The 17,863-nt window shown below is 43.4% G+C and overlaps 1 protein-coding gene across 2 annotated transcripts in view; it reads left to right on the plus strand.

The window, feature by feature from the left end:
• The window catches only part of GABRB3 (gamma-aminobutyric acid type A receptor subunit beta3), a 233,224-nt gene that overhangs the window by 153,387 nt on the left and 61,974 nt on the right, over positions 1-17,863 (plus strand). For both annotated transcript variants that reach the window (XM_024741782.1, XM_024741780.1), the window contains exon 4: positions 3,044-3,264. In XM_024741782.1, coding sequence (XP_024597550.1) covers positions 3,044-3,264 — 221 coding nt within the window. The remainder of the gene's footprint in view (positions 1-3,043; positions 3,265-17,863) is intronic.

The following is a 17,863-nucleotide window of genomic DNA, read 5'->3' on the forward strand; positions in this document are numbered from 1 at the left end:
TGACTAGTGTCCCACTGATTTCATGATACCCTTGCTTTCCAAGGCTTAACCCATACAGCAGATTTGGGTTTAAGTACTACTACTTTTTCTCCCTCTGTTACCTAAGCTCTCTCCTACCACAGTCCACTCAAATCACTCAGCAAACCCCCAAGACCAAAACTGAGAGTTGCTGCTGATGCTGTAGAGAGCAGCAGAATCCAAAATTAGACCCTGATCCTGAGCTTGCAGACTGTGAATGACAGCTGGGTTCCCAGGGCCAACTGACACATGGCAGTGCCTCCACCCTCATGGCAGCCCATGTGAATGCCAGCTGGAAGGGAGATGGGAGAGCAGTGCTAGACTTCACAACTCAGGCGTAGGATGAGAGCTTAGAAACCAGGAGAGAAAGATGAAACTCTTCTATTTCAATAAGAATGCAATTTGGAGGGTTATATTTAAATTGAAAATCCTTTAGCTGCTCCTGCTAATTTATCTCCGTCTTGTTATGCCACCAAAACTTTGCATGTTTCAGTTAAAATGCATCACCTACATTAACTTAATGGTAATGCGGGGGGCATGATTGCGAACTTCACAGGCCATTTGCATCCCAAGGGTCTACATCAAGCCTACTATCTCTGACTTCCTAATCAGCACTCCTTTTCTCTGTCCTCCCACATCACCTATCAACAAGCTCTCCCACTCACTGAGGACTTTGCTCATCATCCGTCTTACCCATTGAACTCACCATTGCAAAACTGATCTTCCTCTCCTAGAGCTTTGTGCTTAAAACGTAGTCTTATTACTATTCAGGTATGGCAAGGCCAACAGGTCAGGAGGCAGCTATCATTGAAAAGAGAGTTTGTCACCCACAGACCCCAAGAGAAGGGGGCATGCCATGCCATTGTGGAGGGGATGCCTGGGGAAGCACCAGGGCAGGCCACAGAGAGTGAGCCTTTATTGTAGCTTCCATGGAAAGAATGGGCATGGCCAGGCTGGGTAAGCAGGCTTAGGATTGGCTAGTTTGAATAATTAAAGTAGGCCCTGGGACCTAGTCTATCCTTAGTTGCCTGGTACCTGAACGTGGAATGAAGTACTGGCCTGGAGTGTGAGAACCTAATAAAGAAGGCAGTTCGAGGTATGAGCTCTGGGGTGGTTGGTTTGCATATGAAAAGTACAATCCAGCACTTGGCAGAGTTGTTTGATCTCTCTAGGAACTAGAGGGAGAGAACGCAGTCCCTCCAGGGCCCAGAATTTAAAGCATGAGAAATCAGAAAATAAATGACATGTTCAATACACACGGTTTTGTCACTTGCTACTTGGAAACCTTCAGTGTTCATTGGCTTCGGAGCTGGTGTTTGAGTGTTTCCACTTTATGGTCACTGCCACAGGGTCCTGCCTTGCCCACAACTCTTTACTTTCCTCCTCTTGCACACCAAGTTCCAGCAAAACTGCACTCCTTGGGGTTTCTTGTCAATTCAGTAAAAACAACGGTCTTGGTATGACTTTTCATGCCCCTACCTCGTGTCTAGCTGACCAAGGCCTATCTTCAATACCACCTGCTTTGTGAGAATCTTTAATTGGTGGTGGGGTTTTTTTGTGTGTAGGGGGTTTAACACAGTTAATACCAGGCATAGACCTCTGCCGTGTAGGTGACTAGGAAAAAATTCCCGTTTCTTCTCATCCACTGAAATGCTGCCTCTCCTTCAAGTTGTAGATAAAATGTCAATAGACTCCCCAGGCCATTTGCATATTTTGCTTCCCTCTCTCTCTGATTTTTTATGGGCACTATAGCTTAAAACTTCTTTTGTTTGTAGTTGTTTAGTACGTATTGGTTTTGTCACTTCCTTGTCTGTGACAGCACCTGGAGAGGAGCACAAGTGTACTTTGGCATTTTGGAGGCTCCTGTGCCCCAGCACTCTTGCAATCAGTAACAGATGGGTGTTATTGGGTTAGCAAGCTCTGAGAACCGCCCTGTGAGGCAGCAAGAAGAGTCTGCCTGTCTGGGATGGATTCTTTAGCTGATTTGTCATCCCGCCTCTCACTGCCTGCAAAGCAAGGGTGTTGCAGACATGCTCTGCCGGTGCGTGAGCCTAGGCGCTCCTGCCTGTAACAACAGTGATTTCTCCTTCCCTGGTTGGAGAGTTTACCGCCTCACCTTTGGATTTTCAGCTTGTATCCTTCCACGACAGGGTTTAGGATGTCCAGTGACTATGACCAGATTTTTAGACCTGATTGTTCTAGACTTGAACAGTGATTGCCAAAAAGAATAGAAATTTAAAAATAGAATTTCCATGCTCAGCCTCTGATTTGTCTTTTTTCCCCACTTTCTTACTGCACTAACTTCTCTGCAAAACAAAAACATGGGGTCATCTGCCTATTTTGCTTCTTACTTTGTTGGCAAGCCTGTGGGGCTGCACTGCCCCTGGCTCCCTCTTCCCACATCTGGTTTTAGTCCAATTTTCTCTAGATGTCATCCTCTAGAGGTGATGACATGTCCCAGTTAGTGTAGAAATGGCTGTGTAGTGTAGAATGGCAACCTAGAAGGAAAGGAAAATGTGATGCATGAGGTGTAGAGACCCTCCCACAGGTCATGGTGTCTCCAACTGGTGTTTCTATTCCAGAGGTTTTCTATTTACAGCTGTGTGGAGGGCAGAAGGAGAGGAGGAGTCTGACTGCAGAGAATTCGTAGCCAGGCCTGGCCTGTCATGGGCGGCTCAGGCCTAGGTTTGCCTGGTGAGAGGAGGAGGACCTAGGCCAGCGCACGGGTTCCCTGCCAGCACCCTGATTTTATGATGACTTTTTTGGGGGCCTTTATTTCTAGGTTATCTCTTAAATGCCAATTTGTAGTCTGCTTCTTACCTAAATAAAAGAGAACTTATAGACATGATGTACACCTATTAAAACTGGTATTTGTGTTTACAAGAAAGCAACCACTGCTTCCTAACTCTATCTGAAAATAACATCCATTTCTCCTGGATTCCAACCTGAATTGGGCCAGTGGTGGAGGAAACAGGCCTCTGGCTGAGCACAAACTCATTTTTTTCTTTTCTTTTTTATTCCCCAGGATTACACCTTGACCATGTATTTTCAACAATACTGGAGAGATAAAAGGCTCGCCTATTCTGGGATCCCTCTCAACCTCACGCTGGACAATCGAGTGGCTGACCAGCTCTGGGTGCCTGACACATATTTCTTAAATGACAAAAAGTCATTTGTGCATGGAGTGACAGTGAAGAACCGCATGATCCGCCTCCACCCCGACGGGACAGTGCTCTACGGGCTCAGGTCTGTCTGCCCTGTGGGCTGGGCTCGTGGTTGCATGGTGCACTGGCCTTGAGTTTTCACTGGAGGTGATTACAGTAAGTGAGGCCATGTCCTCAGATTAAGTTAAGAGACACCCATGAAACACTTGGAGCTCTGCAGAAAAAAATCTTATAAATCTAAGATTTGGGGCATTACTGTTACTATAAATAGACATCAAACAAGTGAAAAACAAACTCCTCGGATTGAGTTGATATAATTGGGTTGCCGTATCTAAGAACACAGATTCTCTTGGGGTGGATTTCCCATATCATAGTCACAAAGGTCTGTAATTAATATCACCCTGGTACTTAAGAGGCTTTCAGTGAAGTTTCCCAAAGCCATTTGCAGAGTTGAAAAAATGTCTAATTATGCTGACATACAGTATAGTCTCCATGGAGCTTTATGAGGTGGTGCCACCAATATTTATGGGAATGAGTAAATGTGAGGCTTCCTGGTGAGAATCATCTCTCACCAGGTCTCATAATGAAGGCACATGAATTGGGAAACCAGACTGCTGTCTGGAACCCTAAGGAGGCCCTGGGCTTCCCTGGTTACACTGGAAACCACTAGGCCTTCCCGTGATGCTCCACCACTGCTGGTGGTTAGTGATTTTGACTTTCACTGAACAGCAGCCTTAGCAATCTTTGTCTCTTGTGTTGATTTAGCACTGATTTTTGTTTTGTTTTGTTTTAGAGTAAGTATGTCTGTGTCTTTCTTGATCTCCTGGGCTGAGAGTGCCCAGAGGCTTTCCAGGAGGGGCTCACAATCTGGAGTGGGGCACAGGTGGATATCTTGAAGAAAAGGTTTATCTCAAAATGTTGTGAATCTTTAACTGAGACTCCAACAGTTCTAAAGAGTAATCATAACAATGTAAGCTTAAATACACACCACTGTGACTTTTAGTGCTTCAGGGAGAGTAAAGGGAATTATTTAACATTGCCTTAAGTGGAAAATGTTAAGTGACTTCCTCAAAACAGCAGCATATAGAATGAGAGTTGGAATTTTAGCAAAAATCAGACTTTTTGAACTGTAAGAGAAAAAAAGTGGCACGTGTCAACTAAGCCATGGTGGTACTCCAAAAAACATCTAGATGATGTTTCCTTGGGATGTTTTCAGCATTTTGTATTTTTGCCTGGAAGTGAGAGATGTGGTTGAAAAGTTCTGGAGTTCTGAGAAGTACAAAAATCGGTTGTTCAAAAGATTATCCAGAGACCATGTGAGCATAAAATGAGGAGTCATGTCCTTCATTTACCTACCCACCCCCAAAAAAGTGAATAGAAATGTGTGTATGTTTGTGTGTGTGCATGTGCGTAGTGGGGGCGAAGCAAAAGGAAGCAAATACCAGTAAAAACTAGGCTAGGCCTTCTTGGCTTTTTAAACAAAACTTGCTATTTGGGTTCTTTCCCTTTTTATCTTTGCATTATTTATTTTCTCACCAGAGTTAAAGTATGTTAGTTTGTCTAAGACAAAGAGCTTTCATTCTGTTAGGATAGCATCTGAGTCCGCTTGGGCCACTGTAGCAAAAACCCACAGCAGACACTTATTTCTCGCACTCTGGAAGCTGGGAGTCCAAGAGCAAGGTGCCGGCAGACTTACTGTCCAGGGAGGGTCTGTGCCCTCATTCATGGCAGGTGCCTTCTCACTGTGTCTTCACATGGTGGAAGCTGTGTGGTGTCTCTTTTACTAGAACACTAATTAATCCCATTCATGGGGTTCCACCCTCATGAGCTAAGCCCTCACCTCCCAATATCACCACTTTTGGGTTCAAATATGAATTTGGGGAAGGACTTAAACATTTGGACCATAGCAGACAAAGTGATACAATATGAATGAAAGAACTGAAATAAATTTCCAAACTCCACTTGAAAGTGTTGGATTTCATACCATAAAACAGGCAAGAATAAGAGAAACCAAGAGATTAAAACTGTATCTTTATAACTTAGCTAATACTCTGACTGTAAATCTTAATATAAAAGTTAAATAACGGGCTTCCCTGGTGGCGCAGTGGTTGAGAGTCCGCCTGCCCACGTAGGGGACACGGGTTCATGTCCCGGTCCGGGAGGATCCCACATGCCGCGGAGCGGCTGGGCCCGTGAGCCATGGTCCTGAGCCTGCGCATCCGGAGCCTGTGTTCCGCAATGGGAGAGGCCACAACAGTGGGAAGCCCGCGTACCGCCAAAAAAAAAAAAAAAAAAGTTAAATAATAATGTAATAATAAGCTATGGGATACTTTTAATAATAAACTTTGTACAATAATCTAAAAAAGAATCTTTCTAATGAAATTTACATTCATTATACATCTCAACCTCTAAATCAGTAAGTGAATTTCTAAATCAGTAGCTGTTTTTATCCAAATGTAGTCTCAATATACCCCTTAGATCTTTATTTAGAACCTTATTTTTTTTCTTTTTTTTTTGGCTGCATGGGGTCTTAGTTGTGGCATGCAGGATCTTGCACTGCGCACGGGCTTCTGTCTAGTTGTGGTGTGCGGGTTTTCACTCTCTAGTTGTGGCATGAGAGCTCCAGGGCATGTGGGCTCTGTAGTTGTGGTGTGCAGCCTCCAGAGCGCATGGGCTCTGTAGTTTGTGGCATGCGGGTTCTCGAGTTGAGGCACTCAGGTTCAGTAGTTGTAGTATGCGAGCTTAATTGCCCCACAGTGTGTGGGATCTTAGTTCCCTGACCAGGTATCGTACCCATGTCCTCTGCATTGGAAGGCAGATTCTATACCACTGGACCACCAGGGAAGTCCCAATAACCTCATATTTTTTAAACAATTCTTCCATCTGGACCTGGACAAGCTGTCAGAAAGGAAATCTAAATAACAGACCATATTCCACATGTGCTTATCAGCTACACTGTGCCATCTGAATTCCTTTTGAAATTGGCTATTCTAGAAATTTCTGCCTTCAGATTAAAAAAAAAAGCACATAGCTATAGAGATTAATTTGAATTTGAAGTAATTTGAATTTTTGGACAAAAAGCACATTAGTGCTTCAAAATACTGGTAATTTTATTAAATTCATATAAATACATATTCTGTGTCATTCTGTGTGACCTGAAGTACCATTTATATATATTCCACAAGATACACACATGCACACTATATGTATTGTGCTTTTTGATAACAAAGTATGAGTGCCACTCTCCACCCTGCCCTTGGCCCCAAACCCTACCTTCCCTCTGCTCTTGTTTTACCGTTGTACTTGCTGGATCATGTTGGTGATAGGGCAAGACAAGGATGGCCAGTGTTAGTAACCTCAGTGATACATTGTATCCTTTTGGTAAATAGGTACCAGGGCCTGAGCCTGGAGGGGGTCTGGTGTAGCTGAGAGCTTGAGTGTGTTAAGCTCCCCAAGGACATTCATGGAGCACTGGGGTCGTTGTCAGTCTCCTGCTTGTAAGGTATTGCTCATGATGGCTAAACCCAACAGAGATTACTTTCCTACTGGCTGTATCCTTAAGATGCTAGTTGACCTGGCTGTGTCCTTGGGACCTTATGATCAAATTCTTCTCACCACTGGAGACTAGGATTGGCTTTCACCCCAAGTAACCTGCAGTCGTCCACACTGGTAGGTCAGTCACCATTTAGCTCTTCTGGGCTCCTTTGTCCAGGCATGTCCAGCCATCTCAGTACAGGATCAGTGGTGGCTTTTCCTGTATCAAGAGTAGATGAGGATCTCTGGCTGGGGATGAGCTCTCCATGATGCAGGTTTGTACATCATCTCAGACTTATTCTGGGAAATCATTAGTCCATTACTCTGATGACTCTGCAGAAGTGGTTGATGGCTGCTCACAAAGATGCTGGAGAGCATGAACTCTTTTTTCAATGATTCTTACAGCCCCTGAGTATGAAACTTGGGCTAACACTAGCTTGATGTTACCTGCTTGGGCTCGGCTGAATGAGACAGTGAACCAAGCTTCTTGTACAGGTCCAAGTCACTGTGTGGTGTAAGAAAATGCTCTTGATAGGGCATATACACCATCTTGAAATAAAACTTGGGCTCTTTGAAAATTTCCTTTGGGCAGCCAAATCTTTTCAGAAACTAGGGAGATCTTGGCTGCCTAAGAGGCTCACAAGTCTTGGTCCTGTTCCCATGACAGCTTTTCTGTTTCCTTTGGTGCCAGGCTGACATTTTCTGCTGTCTGTCCCTATTCTGTCTTCCCATCTTTCTTTTTCAAGTCATCCAATCACCTGATATCATTGAATATCTTACCTGCACCACTAAGGATACTTTGTAATGTGATCTTCAGGCCATGAATTTTGTGTCTTCAGACCTTTTTTCTGATGCTAGGAATTGGTAACGGGTTCACAAAATAGTATTTGATTTGCTCCATAAAGAACTTGGATGTCTGAGGTTGAGTCATCTTCATCAAAACAACGTGCCTGAGAAGCTTACTGCAAAATTTGTTGGAAAATATCTTGTAAAATTCCCACTTGCTGTCAAAAATGGCTTGAAATTGTTAAAGTTTCCATTCCCATACTTAAACGGTTGATGCAATATTAAAATGAACCTAGAACTTCATTCAGAAGATTCAAATTAAGTCATCTAATTGGTCTGGCTGCCATCTTTTTCCAAAACTGTATTTTTAAGTTGGTTCTGGCCAAACACCTTTTTCCCCCAGAAAAGATGTAAGCTCACAGAATTAATAAGGCCCACATGATTTGAGTGCAGGTGTGTTTAACTCCCAAACTCTTGTTTTGTCACTGCCTCCCAATTACTTTTATGTAAGTAAAAAACATATTGATAAATTGCTTTCCAAAAGGATTATGCCAATGTTTACTCCCACAGCAATATATTACATATTAGCTTCAGGGTTGTGAAACCTGGCTTTGGGTTTCATCATTTTTTAGGCTACTGTAAATAACCTATTTACTTCATCCCTTGAGGCTGGAGAAAATCACCTGTCTCACTTTAAATTAAGGCTCACAAAATCCTCTATTCTCCCCAGTCACATTCATTCTTCCCATACTTTTAAGAGCTCTTTCACACCTTCACTTCAGGCATCTCTCTTCACTGTCATTTGATGATATTACCTTAAACTTTAATTGAAAACACAGTAACTTCTGCATTTTGCTATTTACAAAGAGACCATTCCACATACCTGCTACTCATACTTTGCCTTTTCTCTCAAAATGGAAAGTGGGTCCCTGAGCATTTCAAGAGTCAGCTTCCCCTTGGTATCCTCTCTCTACTTGAGGATTTGGCTCCTGAAATTCTAACCCCTCTCGGTTTACCACTGTTCTCCTCTCTCACCATGCTTCTGGTATGCATACCTTCCTTCTGCTCTTCAGAAATAGTCAAGGATTTTTCTGTTTTAGAGCCTTTGCACATGCTCTTTGCTGGATGCAATACTTTGTTTCTAGATATTCATGTTTTTAGCATCACAGTGTAATTAGGTAATTGAAGACAGTTCACCTGGTCCTGCTCTGATCACCTATTCCCTTTTTATTATACCTTCTTGTTTTATTTTTGTCATAGCACTTATCCAGATCTGACATGATCTTGTTATTTTATTGCATTTCTTAATTTACTGACTCTGTTCCCATCCATGATGGTGGGGAGGCCACCATCAGAATATAAATTCTCTGAGAAAAGAACCTGTTTCTTGTTTATTATTACCTCCCCCCAAATCTAGAGTAGTGCTGGGTAGAAAACAAGGAAAAAGTATTGTATCAGGATTAAGTTTAAATTCCAATTCTTATTTCTATAGTGCTTTATTTTCTATTTAGATTCTTAATCCATCAGAATTTATCTTGGTGTACAATGTAAGGTAGCTGTCCAGTGTTTTTCTTGTCAGATGGTTAGCTGTTTATTCCAGTACATAAGTTTATTCTTCCATATGAGCTTTAGAAACATTTGTTTTATCAAATTCCTAAAAATATAATGTAAGATGTTGGTTGGAGTTTTGCTCAAAAATATGATTTAAGAGAAGAACAAATGCTACATGATATTCAGTCTTTCCTACATAACTGTGACACATCTGCATTCATGCATGCCTTCAGTCATGGCTTTTAGTAAAGTTTTGTCATTTTCTTCATAGACAACCGCTCATTTCTTCATAAGGTTATTCCTGTCTTTTATAAGCGTAGTACCATTAGGAATGGGATATTTTTACATTATCTTTCTAGCACTCATTGATACATGGGGAAGCTATTATCTATTTGTTTATGGCTGTCTTTGCTTATGAATTTGTCCACTATCATATCCAGCCAGGCTATTCTCTTACTATGTCTAATAATTTAGTTAATACTCTTGAGGATTTTAGTCTTACAATTGTATTGCTTATAATGATGATTTTTTAATCTTCATTTTTATTGGTTTTATTCATATTTCTTTTTTCTGTTTTATTGCAACGGTTTCAACTTACAGGAAATGAAAAACAGTAGGGATAACAGTGTACAGCATCCCCTAGTTCTTCATTATAGTAAGAGTGCTTCTTGTGCCCCACCATGAAGGATGATTTGCACTCTTAGTTTAATGTAGTTCTGACTCATTCTTTTACTTCCTTTAAATATATACATACATACATACTCTCATTTTCTGGGAACTGTGTCATGAGTTGAAAAACAGATATCACCAATTTATGGAGTTTATATTCAGGAACTAATTATAAATCAGATGACTGACCCTAGATGGCTTTTTTTACATATCAGAAATAGAAATAGATTTTGTTGATTCAACCTCTCTTTATACATTCGTTTTCCTTTTTTAACCTATAACTATGATGTATTAATTTCCTACTGTAATCTATCCTTGAATTCCTGAGATAAATCCTATTTTATCATGGTGGGCAATACTCTTAAGAAATGATTAAGCTTGTTTTGCTCATGGTTAATTTATAATTGTTCTTTTAAAAATCTGTCGACAACCAGTTTATTGGTAATCAACATACCTTGTGATCTAGTCAATGCAATCTTATTTGTCCCCCACTATCCCCCTAAACACTGTTAAGTGAGGTATGAAATTTCTTTGCCTTGGGTAAAAATTCGGGCAGATTGCATGGTTTTCTGCCAGTGTTTTAATAGTAGTCTTTTTCCATTTTTATGTTACACAGGAATTCTCAGTTCAATGTCTAATATTAAATGCAGATACAGAATTAATATTTTCCCTTCCACAGGCCAGCCCTATTTCAGGCTGGAAGCTTATCATGGCAGAGGAAGTGTAGTTGACTTCTCAACTTCGGTGCTTCTGCTTCTCCTCTGTCCCCTCCCAATCCATCTTGATGGCCTACATATGACCTCCTCTGGTTTTGAAGGTTTATTTTGGGGGGTGGAGGGAAAATAAGTAAGAAAGGTGTTACTTGAACTGTACCATTTCCTGGTGGCTTCATGCTCTCTGGACCTCAAAGACATGCAGAATTAGCTCTTCTCAGAGCTTCCACCATCAGGCAGCTGTCTCCAGGTGGCCCCTTGACCAGCACTGGGGGTGGGAAGAGTGGGAGAGTAGGATATGTTTCTCCATGGAGTCCCTTGGAACAATTTCCTTAGCTCTAGGACTCCGTCCTTCATGGACACATTCCATCTCTCCACCCATCCATGCAGCCCTAGTATAGAGGATCCAAGAAATTGGCAGGTCCTCCATTTTCCCATGGAGCCCATGTGTGATCCACAGGAAATCTTCCTGCATTCCTAGTCTAACATCCAAATCCTATTCAGTCTCCACTATGCCGCCACCTGTACACCAGGTGTGAAGCATCCACCAGTCCTCCTAGAGACCCAGCTGAAAGATGTTAATCTCCCTTAGTGATGGCTAGAAACTCTATTAAGAACTCTATCCTGAAGTTAGTTCCCTCTCTCTCATTACTCTGACTTGAATTAACATTCACAACTTGGCTGAAGATTCCAAGAACCATGAACCAATTCAATGAAATTCACTAGTAAATTATCCAATGGTGAGGTGGTAATGTAGGGCCCTTTTACACAATTGTGGTATATATCATATAGATTCTATTAAATATATTAATAGATTATATCTATCTTTAAATCTCTTTGTGTTTTGACATAATATGAATCAAGAAGATTTCTCTTGATCTTTTTTGTGTGTTTTTGTATATTCTGTAATTGATTATATCATATGGTAAATATCTGTTTCTAGAATGAGTTGATATTCCTGTAAGTATTTTAAAAATTTACCTATAGACATATACAGTTGACCCTTGAACAGTGGGGGGGGTTAGGGGCACTGACCTTCCCCAAGTCAAAAATCCACATATACCTTTACAGTCGTCCCTCCGTATCCTTGGCTCAGCATCTGTGAATTTAACCAGCTGTGGATCGTGCAGTACTATAGTATGTATTTATTGAAAAAAATCCACATGTAAGTGGACCTGTATGTTTCAAACCCATATTGTTCAAGAGTCAACTGTACTATACATAAAATGTTTTTTATAGATGCATGGGACTTTGAATAGGCTCTTGAATGACATTTTCCACTCTGGCACACATGGCTTTAATTTTTGCTATACTTACAGGTCTCTCTAGATTTTCTTCTTATATCAATCTTGAAAGTTCATGTTTTTCTTTAAAACATCCTTTTTATCTAGACATTCTAATTCATTAGCATGCATGTATGCATTGCCTTCTAGAATGCATTGTTACATTCCCTTCTTCATTTATAATTCTATTCAGTAGCATCAAGAAATACTTATCTATTGTATATATATTTTTTAAAGAGCTAGGCTTTAATTTTATATCATAATTCTGTTCATTAATTTCTGCCTTATCTTTATAAACATCCTCCTCTTGCTTTTAAAGCTCTCTATTGGGGAGTGATGTCAGCAAAATGGCAGACTGAGAAGCTCCAAGCTCTTATTTCTCCGCAGAAACATCAAAAAACAAGCAGAAGTTGTCTGAACCACTTTGTAGGAGCTCTAGAAAATATTCCAAGGCTTATAGCAACCAACCAAATGCCAAATAAAGAAAAATCTAAATTTGAAACAGTAGGAAAATTTTGTGGCATTTTCCCCTGCCATTTCCCCACCTCCTCCCTGGTGCAGGGGCAGTTTTGATCTTGAGCAAGTGGCAGCTCAGTTACCAGTTCTCTGGCACTGGAGGAAGCAGAACAGACCTTATTTATGAAGCATTATATACATTTGTTCTAAACTGTCTGGAGAATACCTGAAGGACTGAAGCAAGATGCTCATCCCTATTTTGCATAACTCAGAAAGCAGACAGGAAAAGAGACAGGTACTACTCATAAAGACTTCAACATGTCTACAGACCCACAGATATCTAAGGCAAGAGATTCTGAGTGGAAATATACAATAGACCATCTGAGGCCCAAAGGAGAAGCTAGGATGAGACTCTTTGGAAAATTAGGTCATTCAAAAAGCAGCCACGCAGAGTCAGGATCAAAATGGCCAACGAGTAGGAAGCAGAATTCACCTCCCTCCACAGAAACATTGCAAATACATCTACAAGTGGAACGATTCACACAGAACAGCTACTGAGGGCCAACAGAAGACCTCAGACATCCAAAATGACACAAAAACCTCCATGTAACACAAAAACCTCCATGTAACTAGGTAAGACAAAAGGAAAAAGAAGGAATCAGGATGGGGCCTGCACCCTGGGGAGGGAGCTGTGAAGGAGGAAAGGTTGCTGCACCTTGGGAAGGCTCCTAACCAGTGGGGAAATTAGACTGGAAAGGGGGAGTTTCAGAGCCTAAGAGGGGGAGAGCAGCAACTGGTTTGTGAAAGGCAAAACAGAGAGTAAACTGCACAGAGGGTCAGCACTGCCACTCTGCACTCTCCAACCTGAGATACTCCTCTGTCAGAGGTTGGGCATTAAGTGCTGAAGCTCAGACTCCTAAGCTCAGTCCCAGAGAGAGGACCAGGGTTAGGTGCAGAAACAGCCACAAGACGTTGGGCCACGGCAACTGAGGGTGTACTAGGAAGAAGGCTGGGGCTGCCAGAGAGGCAAGGAACCATTGTTGGGAGGCACACAAGAAGAAGGGAAGGCCCACCATAAGAACTTCTTTCCCTATGAGCACTCCCAGGCAACAGGAAACCGCCTACAGGAGCTCCAGAGGCAGACACGAGTCGCTGCTGCCATCTTGGGCTACAGAGGTGGGCACTGGCTGACTCTTCCAGGCCTGCAGGCAGATGCCAGGCCCTGCCCCTGCTGACCTGGAAGGGCACCTACAGCTCCCGACACTAGTAATTCCACCAGCGGGTCACAGGACCCACCCCTGCTGACCGGGATGTGCACAGACAGCTTCTCCCACTAAGGAATACTGCCAGTGAGTCTCAGGACCTGCCCCTGCTGACCCGGAAGAGTGCAGACAGGTCTAGCCACTAGGAATTCTGCCAGCAAGCCCCAGGACCTGCCCACACTGTCCTGGGAGGGCATGAATAGCTTCCACAACTAGGAAATCCATCAGTGGGTGCCAGGACCTGCCCCATTGTGCTGGGAGTGCACAGAAACCTCTCACTACTAGGAAATCTGCCAGTGGATGCAGGGACCCACCCCGCTGTCCTGTGAGGGTGCAGATAGCTCTCCCCACTAGTAAATCTGCCCAGAAGAGGGACAGAAACCACAGCTGAGCCCCAGGGGCTGTGTAATTAATGAAGAAGAGCTGAAATCTCTCCTCTCGGCTGTGAACTGTGGACGTACTCTTCCACTGACATCTTCCTAAATTCAGTGCCTGCAAAACATCCAAAGGACAACAAATGCTCTTACAGCTGGGACGGGTCCTGATTTAGCAGCTGTGGGCTCTCTGGGCATGTACACATGGCAGTTGGGCCAGAGCAGAGTCTGAGCTGCCTCCATTGTTCCCACGGAGGGTCCAGGTGCATGATTACTGCAGTCCTGGGACCTGACCTCAGTGGACCTGTGCTGGTGGCCAGGTGAAAACAATTCCTGAGAGTCACCAGGGCCAATTGCTGGCATACCCACAGTTAAGGTGGGATCAAGAGCAGTGCCAGCAACAGTATACTTTGTGAGCCCACATAACGAGCAAAAGGGGACACAACAGAGCACATTCACAGGTGAACAGCTCCAGAGGAGGAACACACAGTAGATTCTCTCCCAGTGGGAGTGCTCCAATCCTGCCTACCTCACACTGCAGATCAGAATCAAAGCTAAGAAACAGATCTGGGGGCATCTACCCCAACAGCTAGGGAGCAGACTCTGCCCCTGAGAGGTCAGTGGCAACCACAGGGAAAAGGGGGAGCCGTGCTCAATACCCAGGGCAGGCTGTGATCACAACACAAATCAAACCCTCTATCAAGGGGATAATGGCACAAGCCTCTGGACCAACCTCACCTGCCAGGGGGAAGACACCAGAAGCAAGAGGAGCTACAATCCTGCAGCCTGCAGAAAAGAGACCACAACAGATTTTTAACAAAATGAGATGACAAAGAAATATTTCACAGATGAAGAAGCAAGATAAAAACCTAGAAGACCAACTAAATTAAGAGGAGATAAGAAATCTATCTGAAAAAGAATTCAGAGTAATTATAATAAAGATAATCCAAGACTCAGAAAAAGAATGGAGGCACAGATTGAGAAGATACAAGAAAAGTTTAACAAAGATCTAGAAGAATTGAAGAAGAAACAGAGATGAACAATACAATAACTGAAATGAAAAATACACTGGAAGTTATAAATAGCAGAATAAAGGAGGTAAAAGAACAGATAAGTGACCTGGAAGACAGAATGGTGGAAATCTCTGCCATGGAACAAAATAAAGAAAAAAAAAAAAAAAAGAAAAGAAATGAGGACAGTCTCAGAGACCTCTGGGACAAGCTCTGGCACAACAACATTCGAATTATAGGGGTCCCAGAAGAAGAAGAGAAACAGAAATGGTCTGAGAAAATATTTGAAGATATTATAGTTGAAAACTTCCTTAACATGGGAAAGGAAATAGTCAAGCAAGTCCAGGAAGAGCAGATAATCCCATACAGGATAAACCCAAGGAGGAGCACACCAAGACACATATTAATCAAGCTAACAAAAATTAAATACAAAGAAAAAATATAAAAAGCAAGAAGGGAAAATCAACAAATAACATACAAGGGAATCCCCATAAGGTTATCAGCTGATTTTTCAGCAGAAACTCTGCAGACCGAAAGGGAGTGGCAGGATATATTTAAAGTGATGAAAGGGAAAAACCTATATGCTACCCAGCAAGGATCTTATTAAGATTCAATGGAGAAATCAAAAGCTTTACAGACAAGCAAAAGCTAAGAGAATTCAGCACCACCAAACCAGCTTTATGACAAATACTAAAGGAAATTCTCTAGGCAAGAAACATAAGTGAAGACAAAAAAGAGGAAGGGAAGAAAAAAGACCTACAAAAACAAACCCAAAACAATTTTAAAAATGGCAGTAAGAACATACATATTAATAATTACCTTAGAGGGGTTGAGGAAGATGGCAGAAGAGTAAGACACAGAGATCACCTTCCTCCCCACAGATACGTCACAAATACATCTACACGTGGAACTGCTCCTATAGAACACCCTCTGAACGCTGGCAGAAGACCTCAGACCTCCCAAAAGGCAAGAAACTCCCCACGTACCTGGGTAGGGCAAAAGGAAAAACAGAGGCAAAAGAATAGGGATGGGACCTGCACCAGTGTGAGGGAGCTGTGAAGGAGGAATGGTTTCCACAAACTAGGAAGCCCCTTCGCGGGCGGAGACTGCGGGTGGTGGAGGGGGGAAGCTTCAGAGCCGCAGAGGAGAGCACAGCAACAGGGTTGCGGTGGGCAAAGCAGAGAGATTCCCACACAGAGGATCGGTGCTGACCAGCACTCACCAGCCTGAGATGCTTGTCTGCTCACCCACTGGGACAGGCGAGGGTTGGGAGCTGAGGCTCAGGCTTTGGTCAGATCGCAGGGAGAGGACTGGTGTCGAGAACACAGCCTGAAGGGGTTAGTGCACCACGGCTAGCCGGGAGGGAGTCTGGGAAAAAGTCTGGACCTGCCAAAGAGGCAAGAGACTTTTTCTTCTCTCTCTGTTTGCTGGTGCGTGAGGAGAGGGGATTAAAAGCAGCACTTAGAGGGCTTCCCTGGTGGCTCAGTGGTTGCAAGTCTGCCTGCCGATGCAGGGGACACGGATTCGTGCCCCAGTCTGGGAGGATCCCACATGCCACGGAGCGGCTGGGCCCGTGAGCCATGGCCGTTGAACCTGCGCATCCGGAGCCTGTGCTCCGCAATGGGAGAGGACACAGCAGTAAGAGGCCCCAGTACCACAAAAACAAAACAAAACAAAACAAACAAACAAAAAAACAGTGCTTAAAGGAGCTCCAAAGATGGGTGCAAACCGTGGCTAACAGCATGGATGCCAGAGACAGTCATGAGACGCTAAGGCAGCCCCTGCTGCGACAAAGAAGCCTGTGTGTGAGCACAGGTCACTATACCCACCTCCCCTCCCGGGAGCCTGTGCAGCCTGCCACTGCCAGGGTCCCATGATCCAGGGACAACTTCCCTGGGAGAACGCACGGTGCGCCTCAGGCTGGTGCAACGTCATGCCAGCCTTTGCCACCACAGGCTTGCCCTGCATCCGTACCCACCATTCCCCCCGACCTGACTGAGCCAGAGCCTCCGAATCAGCGGCTCCTTAACCCCCGTCCTGCCTGAGCAAAGAACAGGCGGCCTCAGGCGACCTACACGCAGAGGCGGGGCCAAATCGAAAGCTGAGCCCTGGGAGCTGTGCGAACAAAGAAGAGAAAGGGAAATTTCTCCCAGCAGCTTCAGGAGCAGCGGATTAAATCTCCACAATCAAGTTGATGTGCCCTGCATCTGTGGAATACCTGAATAGACAACAAATCATCCCAAATTGAGGAGGTGGACTTTGAGAGCAAGATTTATTATTTTTTCCCCTTTTCCTCTTTTTGTGAGTATGTATATGTATGCTTCTGTGTGAGGTTTTGTCTGTATAGCTTTGCTTTCACCATTTGTCCTAGGATTCTGTCCATTTATTTTTATTTAAAAAATTTTTTTCTTAATAATTATTTTTTACTTTAATAACTTTATTTTATTTTATCTTACTTTATTGTATGTTATTTTATCCTCTTTCTTTCTTTTTTTCTTTCTTTCAACTTTTTCTCCCTTTTCTTCTGAGCCATGTGGATGAAAGGCTCTCGGTGCTCCAGCCAGGAGTCAGTGCTGTGCCTCTGGGGTGGGAGAGCCAACTTCAGGACACTGGTCCACAAGAGACCCTCCAGCTCCACATAATATCAAATGGTGAAAATCTCCCAGAGATCTCCATCTCAACACTAAGACCCAGCTTCACTCAACGACCAGCAAGCTACAGTGCTGGACCCCCTATGCCAAAGAACTAGCAAGACACAACCCCACCCATTAGCAGAGAGGCTGCTGAAAATCATAATAAGGCCACAGACACCCCAAAACACACCACCAGACATGGACCTGCCCACCAGAAAGACAAGATCCAGCCTTATCCACCAGAACGCAGGCACTAGTCCCCTCCACCAGGAAGCCTACACAACCCACTGAACCAACTTTAGCCACTGGGACAGACACCAAAAACAACAGGAACTGTGACCCTGCAGCCTGCAAAAAGGAGACCCCAAACACAGTAAGATAAGCAAAATGAGAAGACAGAAAAACGCAGC

Source organism: Neophocaena asiaeorientalis, unplaced genomic scaffold (genome assembly GCF_003031525.2).
Source record: "Neophocaena asiaeorientalis asiaeorientalis breed wild unplaced genomic scaffold, Neophocaena_asiaeorientalis_V1.1 scaffold655, whole genome shotgun sequence".
In the NCBI taxonomy this organism is placed as follows: domain Eukaryota; kingdom Metazoa; phylum Chordata; class Mammalia; order Artiodactyla; family Phocoenidae; genus Neophocaena; species Neophocaena asiaeorientalis.